Source organism: Mercurialis annua, linkage group LG3 (genome assembly GCF_937616625.2).
Source record: "Mercurialis annua linkage group LG3, ddMerAnnu1.2, whole genome shotgun sequence".
Taxonomy (NCBI): Eukaryota; Viridiplantae; Streptophyta; class Magnoliopsida; order Malpighiales; family Euphorbiaceae; genus Mercurialis; species Mercurialis annua.
In genome coordinates this window covers 72,674,001-72,693,826 of record NC_065572.1, presented here as the reverse complement: position 1 = coordinate 72,693,826, position 19,826 = coordinate 72,674,001, and the positions used below count along the sequence as shown (strand labels likewise).

Sequence of the window (19,826 nt, the reverse complement as noted above, 5' to 3'; positions counted from 1 at the left end):
ACGAGCGGCGGTGGAAACACGAACGACAATAATATAAAGTTGATGTAGGACGAACAAGATTAAACGAAAAGCGGGGGCTACTGTTGTGGGAGGTGGCGCGACGAGTTAAAAAGATAGACTAAAAATTAAATTAGAATTAGAATTAATTAATATTTTAATAAGAGTTAAGTTCTTTAATGGGATGTTTTGCTAATATGATTTGATAAAATTATAGGTTTTTCTGATCAATTTTGCTAAAATTGGCTTTTTTCATATTTGGTGTCGACTTAAGGGGTTGAATTGATCCTTTACTCGTCTTTTATTTCCCTCACCCAACCCCACATCAGACGACAATATCACGTACGTGCTTAACACACACCTGATGATAGCTACGCAACTTTATCCTACACTCATTCCCATATTATTATCATTGAGCTTGATTTTCTAGAGTACAAAACTGAATAAAACCAAGAAGGACGATCAGGAATTGAAACAATCAACCTATCAAAATAAAATTTTGATTGAACTTAAAAACACGCCTTTACAACAACAACAACAACAATCATATAAAAGAACAACAAATTTTTATAACGGATAATTATTGCCTTAAAATATAAAAAGAATTTATATACCTAACATTGAAAAAAATATAAATACTTGGTTTCAAGATTGAAATAGTGATGAAAAGTTGTTTGGAAAAGTTTATAATTTGCGGTAAAAAAATATAAACACTTAAGGGGTTGAATTGATCCTTTACTCGTCTTTTATTTCCCTCACCCAACCCCACATCAGACGACAATATCACGTACGTGCTTAACTCACACCTGATGATAGCTACGCAACTATATCCTACTCTGCTTCCCATATTATTATCATTGAGCTTGGTTTTCTAGAGTACAAAACTGAACAAAATCAAGAAGGACGATCAAGAATTGAGACAATCAAACCTATCAAAATAAAATTGTGGACTATTAAATATCGTCCCTAAATTATTAGATACTGTCTTTTTTTATCTTAATACCTTTTTACTTATTCTTTAAGCAATAAAAAATTGACATAACTAACGGATAATTATTTTGTTATAAAAAGAACATGGCGCAACGGTTGTATTAATAATCCTACAAATAGATAGTGGATGAAGGGTAAAGAAAGAGGGGTCACAAAGAAGAGCGGTACAGCAGCAGCAGAGGAGCGAAACTCAGCGTTTTGGGAAACGTAGAAAACAAATATAGTTGAGAATACACACACGTAGAGTACAATTATAAGAAGCAAGCAGGCAGCTCTCAACTGAAGCTCTCTCATAAGAAACTCCGCTTATATTTAAAACATTTCATTGGGTTGGCTTTTGAAACTAATCGCCCTCTGCCTACATTCAACAGCCGCACCGTAATAAAAAAAAAAACTCTACTCTCTCGTTTAGGGTTTGCAGTTAGCGGGAGAGAGAGAGAGGTGACTGTTGCAGAAATGGCTTTCTCTTCTCTTCTCAGATCTACCGTCACCTGTCCTGCCTCTCGCTCCGAGTTCTCCTCCGATTCCGATCGTTATCAGGTATTTTAATCTTTTTTTGTTTTTATTCAATGTAAGTTCTGCTCCGTTTTTTTTTATTTAATGTTTTTGATTACTTTTAGGATTAGTAGAAACTGAAACTGAAAATGGAAATATCTGTTTATTTAATTTTAAACTTAAATATGATAGCTTAATCCATAAATGAATGAAAGTTTAGCTTAACTGAAAGTTCTATATTAACTTTTTTCGTTTTATTCGGGATATTTCGATTTATATTGCTCTTCTTTCTGATCGCCGTAGGATGGTGAAAACGGAGGAAACCTAAAAAATTAATCCACAATTGTAATAATAATACTAGTGATTGTAAAAATATAATAAATTAGCAGGAATATTGTACTTCACAATTAGTTTTTTTGTTGCTTAATATTATATCTCACTTGTTTAAGATTTAAATTAGCTGTGTTTTTTTTTTGTCTGTGTAGAGATAATTTCTCTTAGATTACTCAGTCAATCGCATGGCAGTGTGATTATTTCTTATGATCTATAGATATTAATGTTGAATGATGTGTACATATAACTGTCTCTAATGCTCAATGCAAATGTTCAGGTTTCGAGCATTAGTTTGAAAGCTTCAAAGAGCATTTTTGGTACTTCACTTCCAACTGCATCGTCTTCCTTACAGTTGAGTCGCTCACCCCTCAATAAGTAGTTTTCGGTTCATGTCAATTTTCACTAATAGTAATATTATGCTGATTTTTTTTATCCTTGCAGGGCATGCTTTACTAGGAGTTCGCAGCCCATCAAGGCTACAGCTACTGAATTGCCCCCAACCATCCTCAGTAAGAGTTTTGCATATTGCAAATAACTTTTTCATTTAGCTTGGTTTTGACTTTAGATATATGTGTTTTCTCATGTTGTCTTTTTTATTTTCACTTTTAGAATCACGGAGCGATGGGAAAACAAAGATCGGAATTAATGGTATGTTTTCTCATTCAAATCATTCATTTTTGCTCTTTTTCCTCATCTGTTATGGTGCGCAGTTTTGCATAATGTTTTATGTCTGCTACATATCTTTTGATGCTTTAATCTTAAAGGAAATTTTTTGCAGACAAACTTGGCATTTATGTATTTAACTAGTTAATAGTATGACGGAATGGCAGCGTCTAGAATCTTTTTATTTTTTGTTATTTGTAATGGCTGTAGTTTTTAATAAGCAATGGGCTTGTTGTTTAGTCTTCTGCTAGTTCTAAGTGAATAGAAAGAATGCTTGCTGCTTATTTGTTTGTTAGCATTTGAGTAGTTTTTATTTGATGGACTTCGAAATAGTAGCATGGGAAACTGGTGCTTTAGCTACCTGAATGAGTGGACAAATATTTTACTCTTTTGTTCTTGATGATTCTAAGTTTTTTTTTCCCGGTGGTTATGGACTCTGATAACAACATACTTTTTACACTGCAATGGTGCAGGTTTTGGTCGCATTGGAAGATTGGTTTTACGAATTGCAACTTCCAGAGATGATATTGATGTCGTGGCAGTCAATGATCCTTTTATTGATACCAAGTACATGGTAAGGACGTGTTTTTACATGAATTACCTCAAATGTTTGTTAGTGGTTTATTTAGTTATTTTTTTATTTTAATGCCATTTCACATGCTGTAATATGGCTGGTGACCTTACTGGCTACAATGGTGAGAAGTGTGGTTGTTTGATTTTTTCTGTTTATATCAATATCTTCAATTTGATAGTGGGTAATTGTGATTTATACTGTTGTTACATCTTATCCAGGCCTACATGTTAAAGTATGATTCTACTCATGGTCTTTTCAAGGGGAACATTGAGGTTGTGGATGAATCCACTTTGGAAATTAACGGGAAACAAATCAAAGTTTCAAGCAAAAGGTATAATTGTGCCATTTCACTGTCATATCTCTATATGACATAAAATAGGTGTGGCTTACTGAGGCTATACTTCTTCTTATCGCAAATTAGACGACAATGCAAGCCCTTTCTCTTTTTTATTGAAATACGAGCCTTTTCTAACTAATAATTAACATCTCTGCCAGGGACCCATCAGAGATTCCTTGGGGTAATTTTGGGGCTGAATACGTGGTTGAATCTTCAGGAGTTTTCACCACTATCGATAAAGCTTTAGCTCACAAAAAGGTAAAATAAATCCATTAACAATAATTCTGCCTGTGTCTTACATCTATGATCAAACCTCAGGAAGAATTTCTTGACTTCTGTTTGCAGGGTGGTGCGAAGAAAGTAATCATATCAGCTCCTTCAGCCGATGCACCAATGTTTGTCATGGGGGTGAATGAGAAGACATACAAGCCAAACATGGATATTGTTTCAAATGCAAGTTGTACCACTAATTGTCTTGCTCCTCTTGCCAAGGTCTGATTGCATACCGAGCTTCGAGTATTTATTTCACATTGACTTGATTTTTATTTGTTAGCTCTTATTTCTCAAGATTGTTTGAAAATGCCTAATTTCTTTGTATTTATAGTTAATGTATCAGAATTAGTTCCTTATTTTCTTGTTGCGACTTTGCTTTTTTTTTTTAAAAAAAAAAATCGTCAATCCTGATAAGTATTATTTTTATTGTTATATTGAAGTTGATGTCTGAGCATTTCTGTGATGTTATTATCAGGTGGTTCATGAGGAATTTGGTATTCTTGAAGGTTTGATGACAACTGTTCATGCAACCACAGGTATCTTTCTCTTTCCCTTTTCAAACCACACTAAATTAAATCCTGTAAATATAAATGGTTGTGCTTGAGGATCAGATTCTTGTTCATCATTGTGTAACATTTTTATAATCCTTGTTTAGCAACCCAGAAGACCGTAGATGGTCCATCAATGAAGGATTGGCGTGGGGGCCGTGGAGCTGGACAAAACATCATTCCTAGTTCCACTGGTGCAGCAAAGGTATTTGATTGAAATTTGGGTCTTTGTGTGGATTCATTTTCGGTAAAGTATTCAGCTTATAGTTAAGGGCTTTTGCTGGCACAGGCTGTTGGGAAAGTTCTTCCGGATCTCAATGGAAAACTTACTGGAATGGCCTTCAGAGTCCCAACACCGAATGTTTCTGTTGTGGACTTAACTTGTCGACTTGAGAAGAGTGCATCTTATGAAGATGTGAAAGCAGCTGTTAAGTACGTGTCTTGTATTTTTGTTTCATTTTTGTAATTTCTTTTGAATATGACTAACCTAGGTTTTGATCTTCAAAATAAAGGTATGCATCAGAAGGACCCCTGAAAGGCATTCTGGGCTATACTGATGAGGATGTTGTTTCTAATGATTTCGTTGGTGACTCTAGGTATTTCTCTGCTCTCTTATTTGTGTATTCATGATATACTGCTTTAATATCAAATAAATATATATGTTTTCTCATCTTTTCATCTTCATTTAAAATTGATGGGGAGTGGATCATGTCTTAAATGTGACCTATGATGTGTTGTTTCTAATGTTAAACTTCTGGTCTTGGGGGCTGATTGATTGGTTTGCTTTCTCACCGACGGTGAAGCGAATCTTGAATTCTGTTCTATGAAAACTGTAGAACATGTCTGCTGCAATCACTTTGTTTAAGTTGGCTGTACTAGGATAGCTTAGCTATTCCTCAGACTTGTGCTGTGTGCTGCATAGACTGAAAATAATGGAAGGATCTCATATTAATTTTATTTCAACTGAAAATGGGTCCATCATTTTATCTTTTTCATTTTTCTTGTGCTTCGAATGGATATTTCAATTTCATGAGTCGTAATGGAATTGTGCCAATCCAGATCAAGCATATTCGATGCCAAGGCAGGGATAGGGTTGAGTACCTCCTTCATGAAGCTGGTGACTTGGTATGACAACGAATGGGGATACAGGTACATAGCATTTTCGTTTGTGTGTGTGGTGTGGTTGTACTTGTTATGTTTTGATGATGTGGGACAATTGACAATATATGGTTATTTTTGTTGTTATCCTTTGTAACAGCAACCGAGTACTGGACCTGATAGAGCACATGGCATTGGTGGCTGCGCACCATTAGTGAGGTTTAGTGATTAGCACACCGAGTTCCATAAAAAAAAGTCTAGTTACAGATTTCATAGGGATTATCAGGTTTTGCCTTGAGGGCAATTTTTTCTCTTCAAAATATGCTGTGCAACTTTTAAAATAATGTGAGATTTTGTGGGTATGAGGCAATGTCTGTTTAATACCCCCTCTTTTTGGTATCCCTGATTATGAACAGTTGAATCTGTTTCCATCTGTCATCTGTAGGTTAGCACAACTGGATTGACTTTATCACGCAATGCAATTCACAAGTCATAAAGTATCTAAATCTTTTAATGTATTGATAATGTTAGACCAGTTTTTTTCTGTTTCAATTTTGACTAATTTGTTGATTATATCTGTGTTTTAACTTTTAACTGTTTGCCACAATTTAGGGTTGTGAAATTGATGATTTGACTGGTATAAGTGGCATATCAGTGTGATGGTAATTAACTTTGTCTAATTTGGCATCACTTGTGCCAATTATTAATTTTGGGTAATGCTTGTATTTTTAATTAAATAAAAATATGAACTCCAAATTTAATGTAATTATATATTTTGGTTTTAGGAACTAAATGCTTGAAGGATACATTTTTGGAACTTCTATCACTACTGAACACCAGATCAATTTATGGGAGATGTAGTTTTTATTAGTACGTTTTTGTTTAAAAATTGAACTTTTTGATTAATTTATGGAAAAAGTAGCCTAAGAAACCGCCAAAGTCCATTAAGGTACAATTTTCCTGCTCCATAAATTTGCCATGAAATTCATACCTCAATTCATTTTTATGCTACAATAGAAGAATAAATTAATAGTTGCTGAGAAAGTAAAACTGGAATTAAATATTGACTATTTTCATTTGAAGCTGACTTAACTTTACAACACCGAGGTCATTTTGATAAAATAAAAGTAATTCAAAATTAGTAGATAGTATATAACAATAATAAACTCACCAACATTTTTTCTTTCTATTTAACATAACCACAATCTGCTCAAACATGTAAAATTCCCAACCCATTACAGAAGCCTTTTCATGACCTAGAGGTTATATTTTTTTTTTCTCCAAAAAACAAAAATAATAACATCAAAACTATACACCAGATAAAATTGAAATGAAAAAATAAAGAAACAAAAAGCCATCATCACCACCACCACCACCAGAAGACCACCATCGTCCATGTCATAGCCAGCTACCATCAAATATTAATAGTGAAAAAGAAAGAAAAAAATATAAAGGTAATGACGTAATATTACACTGGAATGACATCATTCTTGGAGGTGTCTTCGCATCTGAGAACAATACCGTCAAGGCTTGCCGGAAACATACATTTGGCCCACTGGCAGCCGGTGGTCATCGGGTCAGGTGGCGGGACTATCATTAGCACATTGTCATTCCTTTGAACTACTCCCATTACACTTACTGTGCTGCCTTCTTTGATATACCTGCCATACGTAAACAGCATAATTTTCTCATTTTAAGTGAGGTTTTGACTGTTTTCTGTCATCCTTTCCTCTAAGCAGAAAAAATAATAATAATAAAAATGAGTTATCGTGGTCCCTGAACTTGAGTGTTAGGGTCAATTAACTCAAATTTAGCCATTTAATCATACAAAATGAACGCGTTCACGGGCTGTGATGACCAAATTTGAGGATTAATAGACCTAAAATTTTAGAAAATATTGTCCCTACCTGGTTAAAATGGCTAAGTGTGAGTTAATTGACCCTTGAGAAACCACGATGACTCTAACACATAAGTTAATGGACAACGAAAACCCTGACGCATAACTTCAGGAACCATGATGATCATTTGCTCAAAGGAAATAATGCAACTGCTCAACTCTATCAACAAAACAGAAGAAAACTCACCCTTCTTTCAATTGCATTATCCGATCATCCTTTGAAAGGTTCCTCTCTGCCAGCCACCTGAGGAATTCAGGCGACAACTCTTCAGTCCCTGGGTTGACATCAATGACGAGAGAGTCATCCACGTAAGGAGTCACTCTTGCTCCATACCCCGTTTTAACCAATGCTCTCAGCCCAGATTGGAAATCAGAGATGTAGAAGTCCACTGCGCGCCTCTGTCAAAACATTATGCATTATAAACCATCAATTACAGCAAATCTCAAAATATAAGTGATAGAATTTACTTTATTTTATTTTCAAAAGAAGTGATACAGTTCATCCTCAACGAATTTTTGAAACGCCAAACAATGAGTTGACATTTATGAAAAGTAGCATCAAAGAAACGAAGCATAATGGAACCAGAAACAGGAAACTGTCACTCAGGTTAGTAAGAACTACTACAGGCGCTTTCCAGAAATGTACAACTTCCCAAGACCTTGATAAAATGGGGAGAAGCCTCTCTACTTGCAGTCGGTAATTAACATAAATTAGTATTTAAAAAAACTCACTTCTAATGATCTAAGTCCCCAAGTGAATCGGCGATGTGTGGGGTTGGCTGCTTTCGAGTCCCACCCTCGATACTCATACAAACTTGTGGAAGTATACACACAACGAGGAACTTTCTGGAAGGATGACTCGAGAGGCATATTACCACAGGTGACCACCTTCAGAAACAAAATAGAAAATTCAGACATAAATTTATTTAACTAGATGGGAAATTAAGCTAATAATCAAAATAAGCATAGGAAGCAACAATCCAAATGTATTGAAAGTAAAATCTCATATGAATCATATCTCCAATATACATTTTTCACCTAATTAATGCCCTTTTCACATAGCTGTTGTAGATATCAATCCCCATCATCCATCCAGCCCTCTTTCCTAGTCTAATCATTCATGAGATAAGCCAACAGATGCAGAATCAATTTGAGTTCTCGAAAAAATTCATTTAGAATTCGTATTGTGCATTAACTCACCAAGGCAATTGCGTGCACTATAAAATGTAACTTGCAAACTGATGAAAGTAGCATAAGCATAAATATTGCACCTTATTTAGGTTCTGTCCAGACTAACCCAAATTACTAGACTGAGAAATTTTCACAAGTCATATGCTCAGTAACAATCACTACCTGTGCTTCTTCTCTCACCAACTCCAAGATAGAAGATCTTTTTCATATTTGTTCGTAAATTAATTACACTTAAGTCCTTTTTACGTACATAAAGCAAATACTTCTCATAATAGTGGCTATGTTGACTTTAGACAAAGAATACTTTAATTCAATCCAGTAACTAACTTTTCGCACAATTATGTGAGGAAGCTTGCACAAGTAGGAGTAGAAACATTAAAATTTAGCAATAAGATTCAAAAGAATCGACGTTCTTAATGACCTTAGTCAAATCAGCAGCAGAAACAAATACACTAACGCAAAAAATCAATCGAGAAATAGAAAATAGATTACCCCAGATATCTTAACGAATTGCCCATTTTTGGCATTTCGTAGTTCGGCATCAGCATAGCGAGAAATGAAATCCATAATGGCTTTTCTCCCAAAACAGGTATTCCATATGAACAATCCAGCAACAGCACCAAAAAGAACCACAACAACAATGAGGAGAATGGCATTATGCACTGCACCAAGAATAAAACCACCAGCAATGAAACCCATGACAAAAAGTAGAATCAGTGACCACAATATGGGCTTTGGGAAATTCTTTCTGAAAGAAAAGTCATCTTCTTGGGTAAGGACAGTCACTGCTTGATTGTGAACAACAGCAGCGCCTGGAATCTTCATTGAACCCATAGATTCTAAAGGACCAGACACTTTTCGAGGAGCCCCGGATGAGTTTAGTGGACCAGAGGAAATAGGTCCAGATGTTATGAGGCCAGTAGTGGGAAGTATAGGAGGAAGGGGGCCAGAGTTTTGGCGGCCAGAAGGTGTTACTCCACCAGACTGAGGTCCAGATGACTTTTTTACAGGATCTCCATGTCTATTTAATGGTCCAGAATTTGATTTCTTTAGTGAAGCAGAACCAGAAACACCTCCAGAAGAGGCAGCACCGGACGTGGTATAGGCAGCTCGGGCAGCTGCATTAGGCATGATTGGCCCAGAATGTGAAGCAGCACCACCAAAAGACCCTGTTCTTGAAGGAGCACCAGTTATAGGCCCAGATTTTCTAGACTTGGAGCCATCATAAGGAATATCAAACATTTTACCCAGTTCTCCTGACTTCTTAATGTCACCACCGGTGTATGGCATGGCCACCGAGCTCATTGTAGGAGGCCGTTCCTTTGCCTGCTCAGGCCGGCCCGAGACATACAGGCCATTGCTCAACTGATGAGATGGGAACCGAGAACCCATCTAGCTGTTTTTGAAGACCGCAGGAGATGTTATGCAAAAAAGTGCTTCTATTTGTAGTGATGCAGAGGTCAATGCCCTCCTATCAACAGAAAACAGCTTAACAATCAGACAAGTTGTTCACTGCTGAAAAAATTAAGAACGGTAAAGAAGCTGATGCATATAGTAGCAGACTAGCAGTCGCGCAAATAGAACGATTAGGACACCTAGAACTCCAATAGTAGGTGTTTTCTTAACAATAAAATAAACTTAAAACCAATGACGGTAGAATTAGGTTGATGTAGTGAAATTTGAGAAGGGGAAGGTTATAATTCTCACTGAACCAGAGAACTAACACACAAGATTAATAATAACAAATTGAAAACACCAAAAAATACCATGAAACCAAAAACTCAATGCAGAACTTCAGATCACCTAGTAAATAAACTAGTTCCCATGACACATCAAGAATGCCCACACTCATATTTTAGACAATGAAAATCTAATCAGAGAGTCAACAACAGAATCATCAAATATCCCAATGCCCGCAACAGCGGAATCGATCACCCAAGAATTCGGAGACCACCATTTCAAGCAGGGTGAACAGCAAGAGAAAAAGATCTAGGCTTTTGACACAAGGAGTCCACCAAAAAAACAATTGCCCAACCAGTACGTTTCGTAGATTTTCCACCAGGCTTTTCTCAACACCCAAATACACTTTCTAACTCAGTAAAACATCTCAAATTCGACAAGGTTAGCTAAACCCCAGAAAATCTAGATTCCCTAAACTAAATCTAATGAACAACAGCACCAAGATCTAATGAAAAAAGTACACATCTTGATGACTAAGAGCTCAACTGACACTCAAAATCTACCACAAATCTAGGATTTAAGAATTACAAAGCAGAAAGTGCAACACTCAACAAATTAACAAAAACAGAACCATTTGACAGAAAAAGAAGAATAATTTACAGAAAAAAAGCAACTTTAAAGCATACCCAGATCACATTTGAAAGAAAAACCAAGAAAATGGGAGAGATCTAAAGAGGGGAGGGGCAAAATGGGAAAAGAAGAACAATTTCATACCTGAAATGAGGAGATGGTAGAACAAGAGCGGCAACAACATGGGTTATTGAGAATGGGTAATAATAATGAGTAATTAGGAGTAGAGATTTAGAATTAGTGAGTCTAATAATCTGAATTATTATGTAAATGTAAAGAACACGCTCTCTCTGTTAGTTTCTCTCTCTAGAGAGTTTCTCACTCTAAAAATGGGTGTGTTGTGTAAAATAAGAGAGTAGTAGTACGTACTACTCACTTCAGACAGCCGCAACAACTGCTGACTGGTGAGTTGTCTCGTCCGGCAACTCTCTTTCTCCCTCTACTTTTCTATTTATACTATTTTTTTATTTCTATATACAATACAATCATTATTATTATTATTATTATTATTATTATTATTATTATTATTATTATTATTATTATTATTATTAAACTTTTATATTATTTTTATAAGATATTAATTTTTCACTATTATTATGCAGGTAGAGTACTTGTTGAAAGAATTAAATCCATAACCTAATATAATTTTATCTTAATATATATATTATTTGAATTAAATTTCATTGATTATAAAATATAAATTAAATAAATGCGTCTAAAAAATTAGCTATATTATATATATGTAAAGTATTTTGTCAGTAAAGCATAGTTCAAATATATAGTCTTTTTATATATTTTTTAAATATTATTTTTGAGTTTCAATGCAGCTAGTGGTTATGGTTGATTTAACATCAACTAATGTAATTTTTTATTTCAATATAAATAATATATTATAATATTTTTAATTTAATAAATAAATGTTATAATCTATGTTAATTATCTAAAATATATTTAAATTTTATCTTTGAGAAAAAAAATCAATAAACAAACAAACTATTCATCTCTTGAAATAAAAAAATGACCACAATTTTAATATTTATTATTTATTTATTTATTATTTTAACATTTTGTGTAAACACATATTATTCGTTATCTCTTTACAATTCTTTTTTTTTTTTTTTTAAATGCAATTGTATCCCTCTCCTTTTTTACGAAGATATACCTATTTTAAATTAGTTATTAGAGAGAGTTAGCAGAAATTAGTATGTATTTTTTAAAGTTAAATCAGGCAAATCACGGCATGAAGAAAATTGGGGGGTCGAAATCTCGACCTCATGCAAACTGAAGGACTTGGCCATCAGGCAAGCCTTCAAATGCATTGTATCCCTCTCTCAAAAATGAGGAGTTTATCTTAGATTTGATATTATGCATTGTATCCCTCTCTCAAAAATAAAGAGTTTATCTAGATTTTATATTTTTGTTTTTAATATATATATAATTGGTTTTTTTTATACAATTGTTTAATAAAAATTGATATGTTATGTTGGATAGTAAAATTTTAGAAGTAATTTTAAAAATAAATGATATGTAAGCTTTTATATAAATATATATACAGTTTAGTAAGGAATGTTTTATTTTTTTCTTATGTTAAAAAAGTGAAAGATATATTATTTTAATTATTTTAATTATTTACTCAATTAGTATATTTTTCTTTATAGAAAATTTTATAAGGGCTGTGTTACGAAAATTTAGAAACACAATTATTATAAAGTTTTCTTAGGAATGAAGATTGATGAAAACTTCTCTGGACTTCTAACTAACTATAGCTTCCATTCTCACTTGTTTCCTTATTTGGGTTTTGTTTTTTTCCTAACTTTTAAAGAGATTTTTACATGTTTATCCAAATAATGTTTTTAAAATATTATTTCACCAAAATAATAATAATATATTTGTTAGAAACACGTATATTTACTCTAGCTATGAAAATAATTGTTAATGAAAACAACGAAGCGGTGAAGCTTATCTCGATAAAATATTTATCCCAGAGAAAGAAAGTTGGTTTTTATCGATTTCAAGCGTATGACACTATAATTTTTGGCTTTTAGCCGAAAATTATCGCCTCTTAACTCATTATGTTAGTGTTCTTTTTTTAAATAAATTGTTACGTTTTTTTTTTGAGATTTTGCGTGGTTTTTCGAGTGTTTCTTTGATTTATTCAAGACTTGTTATTGTTTGTTTAAGTTTCATATTCAAATTTTCAAAAATTTAAAATTTTAATCTCTTCGTTTGAGGTATATTAACAGTAGAACAATCTGAAAATGAAAAATCTAATGGTGCAATTAGTATCGGAAAATTCTCAATAATTGAAATCAACCTGTTTTATTGCTACTTTTAAAATTTTCATCTTTAAATTGTTATTATTGTTTTGTTTCTTCAAAATTAGAGAGATTTTTTTTTGTTTAGTAGTGTTTTTAACGTTTTTTCTTAAATATGTTATCTGCTTGAAAAAAATGAAAATGATTATTTTGAAGATTAAATAAAAAAATTTATTTTATTTTTTTATATAATTGGGGGGAGCGTTTGTGGAAAGAATTGAACCCACAACCTTGACAGTTTTGCTACAACAGCTTCAATTCAATTTTAACTAAAAAAATAATTCTTAGCTCGCGATTTAGTTATAGTTGTTTGCACAAATTCTATTTCTTTTAATTTGTTTACTTGATTGCGGTTACCATCATTGACAGAGCCATGAGGGCATGACTAATGAGGGGCGATATGGCCCCTTTTAATTTTGGAAAAATAGTCATTTATGCTTCTATATCAATTATAATCGTAAAACAATTGTAAAAATTAAATTTAAATAATTGCTCTCCGGAACTTACAATGAATTATATCAAATCGTATTTTTAATATATTTTAAAATTAAATTGTTGAAACTGTAATTTTTCCAATAGTTTTCTTGTACATTATCCAACATAGAACTTTACAGTTTTAAAGGCCAATCCAAAACTTCAAAAATCTAAAGAGTAGTTGAAATTTCTGATGGGAGATGCTTGTAGTGCAAGTAAGGTTTGGTTTGAATGTGGTTGCTCTTCATCTTTACTTATATTGGGTGGGTTTGGTGAGACAAATTTAACTAAAAGAGTAAAAAACCAAATGATGAATTACTATTAGAATTGGAACTTGGAGCAAAAGTAATTGAAGAGCGAATTTCGAAAATGGCTGAACTGAAGGGCAATCATAATGTTCTAGTTGCTGCTAGGACTCTGTTGATGAACAGTTTACAAAACTCGAAAGCTACCGCTACTAATCTAGACGAAACTGCGAAAAAAGTTGATCAGATTAGGCAAAGATTGGCAAATCTTAATGATACTCTTTGGCAGAAATGCAGTTGCTCTTCAATCAAAGACCAAATTGATGGTGCTGTTTGCCCTGCCATGGCAGTAGTGGAGGTTTGCAAGTCTATTCGGGAGCTGGAGAAGGCGCTCGTCTTTAACAACCCGCATTCTGATGTTCGCGCTTATTTATTGTTGATCAAACAATTTGAGCAGGCTTTGAAATTTCTGAGTGACAACTGTGGCCTAGCAATTCAATGGCTTGTGCAGTTTCTCGACGAAAATAAGGTTTCGTATGCATACAAAGTGGAGATGTGTTTGAGAATCGTAAGAAAAATACAAGATAGTCATGTCAATGGTGAGATTCTCTGCGTAGCATTCGACAAACTTGAAGACGAATTCGAGCAACTTCTAGCTGTCGCTCCGTCAATAATCGTAAACTTGAAGCTTCAGGCTATTGCTGCGAAACTGAATGATAATAACAAGCTTGATTGGTGCTTAGCAGCATACATAGAAGTTCGTAGTCGGGTGGCGAAAACAAGTTTAGAAGCTCTTGATTTGAATTATCTCGACATGTCGGTGACAAAAGTAGATGATGTGCAAGATATCGGATGCTTTATAGATCAATGGTGTGAGCATTTCCATTTTGCAGTCAAGCAAATCCTCGAGGCAGAGTATGAACTCTGTATCCAGGTTTTCGATACCTTCAATTCCAATGTTTGTTTTGCAAAAATTGCTACTCAATCTGGAATTATTTCACTCCTTCATTTCGGAGCAAAAGTTACGGAATGTAAGAAAGACCCTGTCAAGCTCCTGAAGCTATTAGACATTTTCTCAACTTTAGACAGCTTAAGAGAAGACTTCAACCGCCTTTTTATAGGCAAAGCATGCGGAGAAATCCAAAATCTCACTAGAATCCTCATCAGGAAAGTTGTTTGCGGAGTTTGTGAGATTTTTTGGGAGCTTCCATATCAAGTAGAGCTACAAAGGCCAAGTTCTCCTCCGTCAGATGGTGGTGTTCCGAGGCTAATAAGCTTCGTAACTGAATACTGTAATCATCTCCTTGGCGACGATTACAAGTCCTTATTGATAAAGGTTTGTGACAAGAGTATGATCATTGGTAATTCATTTGATTAATAAAATCATATAACCTTAATGTCTGAATTTTTGAATGAATTGATTATTTAACAGGTTGTAACAATTTATCAAAGCTGGAAAAACGACAAGTACCAAGAGACGGTTGTTAGCAGGCAGATAACTGCGATAATGAAGGAAATGTGCATGAACTTAGATACATGGTCAAAAACATATGAAGACAAGGCAATGTCCTACCTATTCATGATGAATAACCATTGTCATTTTAGCAACATGAAGGGCACACCCGTTGGAGAAATGATGGGGAATTGTTGGATTACGGGGCATGAGCGATACAAGGACTATTACATGAGACTTTACTTGAAAGAAACATGGGGCAATATTATCTATCTTCTAAGCCAAGAAGATGATGATTCTGTGACGACGAAGAAGAAAATATCACTCGAGGCGTTCAATGAAGCGTTGGAAGGAATGTACGAAAAGCAATCCGAATTGGTTGTTCCTAATGAAGAATTGAGGCTAAGACTCTGTGGAATGGCTGTTCAGGCTTTAGTTCCTCTATATAGAATCTATTTGCAGAGTTTTACACATGCTGATGTCAAATATACATCACAAGGATTCGAAACTATGCTTATTAATTGGTGGTTGTAAATATTATGACAATAAGTGAATAATTTATAATCTTATATGATGAATTAGGTTCATATAGATATTTCTCCTTTTTCACCGACTAAACGAACATGTTGGACTAATGAAGCAAACGACATACACTTTTATCATTTTCGTCATCTACATGTTCATTGTAATTATCAAATATTGGATTAGATGAAATGAAATATAAGCTGTAATCTCCTCTTTATGAACATTGGTATGTGATAATTAGTTTTACTGTGAACTTTTGTTATAGACAAAAATGAAATCATTAAAATCTTTTTCTTAAATGTGAAGTTGCAAAAAAATCAAATGGCATTTAGCTTAAAGGCTAGTCTTAATCATAACATACCAAATTCAGCAAAACTTTGATTACCTTTTAAGGATATTTGGCTAAATTGTACACACTTTTGCTTCTTCTTTCTCTCATGAAATTTAAAATAGATAAAAGAAATCACTCAAATCAATTACCTTACCGAAATCAAATAATTGCATCAATTCATGTTAATTAATTAAGTGATTTAGATTCTAAAATCAGTTACTTAAGCAATGGAGAAACATCTAGCTAGCATTCTTTTTTTTTTTTACTTTGTCCACTGAAATCATATGAATTTTTAACATTTTATTCAAACCAAACCTCAAAAAAAGAAACGTTGAGGGCGATTTTTATAAAATGTCCAACCAAAAAACAGGATTTACGATAGATTAATTGGCGAGTAAAAATTAGACCTAATTAGTTGAACGAAGTAATAAATACTAAAAGCGGAAAGAGCCGTGGAGGTGTCTAGTTCGCCTATGCAATGAATGAAATTATTTTTTAGGCATATGAAGTTAAAACATATAGAGAAATGGTGTATATCTGAATATGGCCTAAAATGGTGATTTTAGGTTACTCCAAATTACATGAGAAAAACACCAATACTCTTCTGAAAAGGAAAGAGTCAATAATAACGTAAAATCTAAGTATTTGAGAGCATTTAATTAAGCAACATTAAAGAATTAGTTTAATTACATTAACAAAATATTAATGTCATATTCAACAATCTAAGAGGAAGCAAACAAAAGATGCACAAATCCTCATTTTATGAATTTCTATCCCCTCAAAAGAAAAACATCCGATCCGACCCCAACTTCAAGGGGAAACAAACAGTTGTCTCATTTTTTAAATGTCCGCAATCAAATCAGAATGTTCTTCAAGTTAATAGAATGAATAAATAAATACTACTTATTTACCATTGTTAGCTACACCGTCGGTGTATGACATATCAACACAACCATAAACGATGACTACCGACATCCTAAAGAACTAAAACCTCTCGGAAAATTTCAGATACTCATTTCAGAGGCTCCCCGTGTTTATTCGATGGTTCAAAAGTCGACTTCGACCCAGATTTCCTAGACTTAGAGCCATCCGTAACATTTTTCCTAAGATCACCACCAGTATAAGGCATAACTGTTGCGCTCATTCTTGGAATTCTTTCTTTTGGCTGCTCTGGCATTCCCCCAATATGAAGACCGCTGCTGAATTAACGCGACGGGCATTATTAGAATGTATAATTTGGCAGCAAAAATGTAATGTGAGTTAAAGATAGAATATTTAAATTAACATTGAGTTACCTGAACATGGAGTAAGCATAATTTAAAATTTTAAAATTATATTATTTAAAATATGATATATTATTTTCAGATATTTATAAAAAATTTAATAAAACGTGTCACTAAAATAAAACACGCAGAAGCCACGTCTTCAATACAACCAAAACAGTAACTTCCGCGTCCATTTTTGTTCTCCAAAGCTCATAATCCAATTCAATTAAAATCAGAACAAATTCTGCTGAAATCGAAAGAAAATGGATAAGTACAGTATAATTAAAGTATGTGCACTTCTTCTGATCGTATATTGTTTAGCTTTTCCGGCGGCAGGAGACGAAGCTCGACGGAATAATGAAGATCAAGGAGAAATTAAGAGATCGAGAGCGGCAGTTTTCTCAGAGATGGTGATGAATAAGTTGAATCCGTTCTCTGCATCTTCTTCTCCGGTTGATCGTGATGCTTCTAGTGGTGGAACCAGTGTAACGTTCTGGGACAGAGTGAAGACCATGATTCACCGAGTTGAATCGCACTTTCATCCTCCAAATCTCGAGTAAGAGTTTAATTAGTTAACTTAATTATAAATTAGATTGTTAATTAATGATTGATTAGTTGTGTTGTTGCTGGTGACAAAATATTAGTTTCAGAGGCGGCGGCGAGGACGGCGGTGAGAAGGTAAAAGAGGCGGTGGCGGAGAGTTTGGGAAAGACGAAAGCAACGATGGAAGACAGTGCGAAATCCGCCGCCAAATTAGCGACAGAAACGCTGCATAAAGCGAAGGATAATCTGAAAACAAAGCTGTCTCATCATGCACCGGAAGATTCCGATCAGAATGAACTTTGATCGGTGTATGTATATGTATAAATTTTGTATTGCTATACTGTATATGCAACTGTGTTTTGTACGGGATTGAATGCCTTCTCTATTTCGATTTCATGACGGAAAATATAAATAAAATTGATACCAAAACTAGGTATTTCAATTTAAATTAACTCATTTAGATGTTTAGTTAAAGTTAAGAAATTAAAATACGTTAAATTTGAATAGAAATGTAAAAAGAAAAAGTTAAAATTAAATTGTAAAAAACAAAATTATAATTAGCTTCCGTTAGTGTCTACAAAGCTTACTCTGCTCCTCACTGTAAAGATGATATAAAACCTAATTTTTCTTTCTCACCTCCCCTCTCAAAATAAGAGCCCCAGCTGCCAATAGTTTTTTTTTTTGTTGATTTTGCAGTTGGCAGTACCCACCTCCCATTCTATTTTGTTTTAATTTTATAAAATTCTGATAAATAACTAACTCTTTTTTATTTTTATTTTTGATGTATTAATATTTATCGTCGAAAAACAAGTCGAAGATAAATTGACAATCTTTCAATAATGAAGATGAAATTATTTATGAGCTATAATATTTTTTTTTTACTTTTTGTTCTTTTTATATAAAAAATTTATTTTGAAATTTTTTGTTTTATAAAAGATTTGTTGTCCCTTTTTTAAAGGGTTGATTGGGTGGTGGTTAATCAAGATTATGGTTGTAGCTTCTGATATCAGAAATTAGTTAGCGGACGTTGAAAAAGTTTGATCGAGAACCGCAATTAATTGACGATACAGTTAGTACTTTAGTTTTTATTTGCATTAGTAGATCTGTGAATCGTAAATAGTTTGTTTCATGTCAGGTTATCGGATTTAATTTTCGAATTTTCTGAATTTCTTATAAATATAACTGTTTCAAATTGTATTCAATGAAATTTGACGTATTAAAAAAAAAAACAAAAAGTAAAGATGATATTTTTTTATTAACAGCAAGTATATGGAGCTTTTTATTAGTTTAATTTGCTTATGGTAATGGAATAGTTGGCAAGTAAAAAGAATATATGATCTGGACTAGATGGTTATAAGTTTTAACAGCTTTTGTTCAGCTGCGAAAGATTCGTTGAATAATGGGAAGCTATAGAAGCAAATGAACCAAGGTTCAATTGTCACATTCAGAACACAATTTTGCTTTTCTTTCTAGTTCAAGAGGAAATCATCATGATTAACTCTGATTCGGGTATAAATAAAGATTAAATCTAGGGTCGTCTCATTCAAAAAAAGTTTTTGGTAAACTTTTTACTATTTTTTTTATTTGCGACCATACAATTATTGAAAGGAGTAGTAATTTTTTTTACTTAAGATAAAATGCAACCTCAACAAGCATTAGAAATTGGATTGGTAATAATCTGATCTACTTTTATCATGTAAATTTCTCGGTAAAATCATCGATCAAAGGCGATTTCTGCTACGCGTAAGAAAGTGTGATGTTAATGGCTTAGAAAATGTAATTTTGAGAAATGTTATGCTTTAATCTTTTATGCATTGACCTTGGAAAACACCACTCTGTACTCTGTAGATATTGAAATTGTAATTTGAAGTAAGAAGTTTGTATATACATTCCTAAGTTTGATAAAAAAATATCAATGATAATATCGGTTACGAAAATCCAACCACAATATCGGAATACATAATTATAA

General features: G+C 33.5%; 4 protein-coding genes across 4 annotated transcripts; 3 read left to right on the top strand and 1 right to left on the bottom strand.

The window, feature by feature from the left end:
* Window positions 1–1,241: 1,241 nt before the first annotated feature.
* Window positions 1,242–5,814, top strand: LOC126673635 (glyceraldehyde-3-phosphate dehydrogenase GAPCP1, chloroplastic-like). The gene is made up of 14 exons (XM_050367852.2): window positions 1,242–1,527; window positions 2,093–2,166; window positions 2,257–2,324; window positions 2,425–2,463; window positions 2,952–3,052; window positions 3,271–3,383; window positions 3,548–3,647; window positions 3,735–3,881; window positions 4,138–4,198; window positions 4,318–4,415; window positions 4,500–4,642; window positions 4,723–4,806; window positions 5,270–5,359; window positions 5,469–5,814. Exons 1-14 carry the CDS (start codon window positions 1,444–1,446, stop codon window positions 5,521–5,523), a joined length of 1,257 nt encoding a protein of 418 aa, XP_050223809.1. The 5' UTR covers window positions 1,242–1,443; the 3' UTR covers window positions 5,524–5,814.
* A 622-nt stretch (window positions 5,815–6,436) lies between these two features.
* LOC126673312 (uncharacterized membrane protein At1g16860-like) lies at window positions 6,437–11,131 on the bottom strand. The gene is made up of 5 exons (XM_050367404.2): window positions 10,851–11,131; window positions 8,889–9,867; window positions 7,938–8,093; window positions 7,393–7,604; window positions 6,437–6,969 (listed from the first exon to the last, which is right to left on the bottom strand). Exons 2-5 carry the CDS (start codon window positions 9,786–9,788, stop codon window positions 6,777–6,779), a joined length of 1,461 nt encoding a protein of 486 aa, XP_050223361.1. The 5' UTR covers window positions 9,789–9,867; window positions 10,851–11,131; the 3' UTR covers window positions 6,437–6,776.
* Window positions 11,132–13,716: 2,585 nt separating this feature from the next.
* On the top strand, window positions 13,717–15,786 carry LOC126671567 (exocyst complex component EXO70I-like). The gene is made up of 2 exons (XM_050365350.2): window positions 13,717–15,076; window positions 15,173–15,786. Exons 1-2 carry the CDS (start codon window positions 13,865–13,867, stop codon window positions 15,725–15,727), a joined length of 1,767 nt encoding a protein of 588 aa, XP_050221307.1. The 5' UTR covers window positions 13,717–13,864; the 3' UTR covers window positions 15,728–15,786.
* A 1,689-nt stretch (window positions 15,787–17,475) lies between these two features.
* Window positions 17,476–18,305, top strand: LOC126673859 (uncharacterized). The gene is made up of 2 exons (XM_050368172.2): window positions 17,476–17,870; window positions 17,959–18,305. Exons 1-2 carry the CDS (start codon window positions 17,578–17,580, stop codon window positions 18,158–18,160), a joined length of 495 nt encoding a protein of 164 aa, XP_050224129.1. The 5' UTR covers window positions 17,476–17,577; the 3' UTR covers window positions 18,161–18,305.
* The last annotated feature ends 1,521 nt before the right edge of the window (window positions 18,306–19,826 follow it).

Excerpts from the sequence above, each read along its gene's own strand:
- LOC126673635 (XM_050367852.2), top strand. The coding sequence starts at position 1,444 with ATGGCTTTCTCTTCTCTTCTCAGATCTACCGTCACCTGTCCTGCCTCT. Across the intron at positions 3,384-3,547 it reads ATCAAAGTTTCAAGCAAAAG|GGACCCATCAGAGATTCCTT; the intron begins GTATAATTGTGC and ends CATCTCTGCCAG. Across the intron at positions 3,882-4,137 it reads GTCTTGCTCCTCTTGCCAAG|GTGGTTCATGAGGAATTTGG; the intron begins GTCTGATTGCAT and ends TGTTATTATCAG.
- LOC126673312 (XM_050367404.2), bottom strand. The coding sequence starts at position 9,788 with ATGGGTTCTCGGTTCCCATCTCATCAGTTGAGCAATGGCCTGTATGTC. Across the intron at positions 7,605-7,937 it reads GGGGACTTAGATCATTAGAA|AGGCGCGCAGTGGACTTCTA; the intron begins GTGAGTTTTTTT and ends ATGTTTTGACAG. Across the intron at positions 6,970-7,392 it reads ATAATGCAATTGAAAGAAGG|GTATATCAAAGAAGGCAGCA; the intron begins GTGAGTTTTCTT and ends TACGTATGGCAG.
- LOC126671567 (XM_050365350.2), top strand. The coding sequence starts at position 13,865 with ATGGCTGAACTGAAGGGCAATCATAATGTTCTAGTTGCTGCTAGGACT. Across the intron at positions 15,077-15,172 it reads ACAAGTCCTTATTGATAAAG|GTTGTAACAATTTATCAAAG; the intron begins GTTTGTGACAAG and ends ATTATTTAACAG.
- LOC126673859 (XM_050368172.2), top strand. The coding sequence starts at position 17,578 with ATGGATAAGTACAGTATAATTAAAGTATGTGCACTTCTTCTGATCGTA. Across the intron at positions 17,871-17,958 it reads TTTCATCCTCCAAATCTCGA|TTTCAGAGGCGGCGGCGAGG; the intron begins GTAAGAGTTTAA and ends ACAAAATATTAG.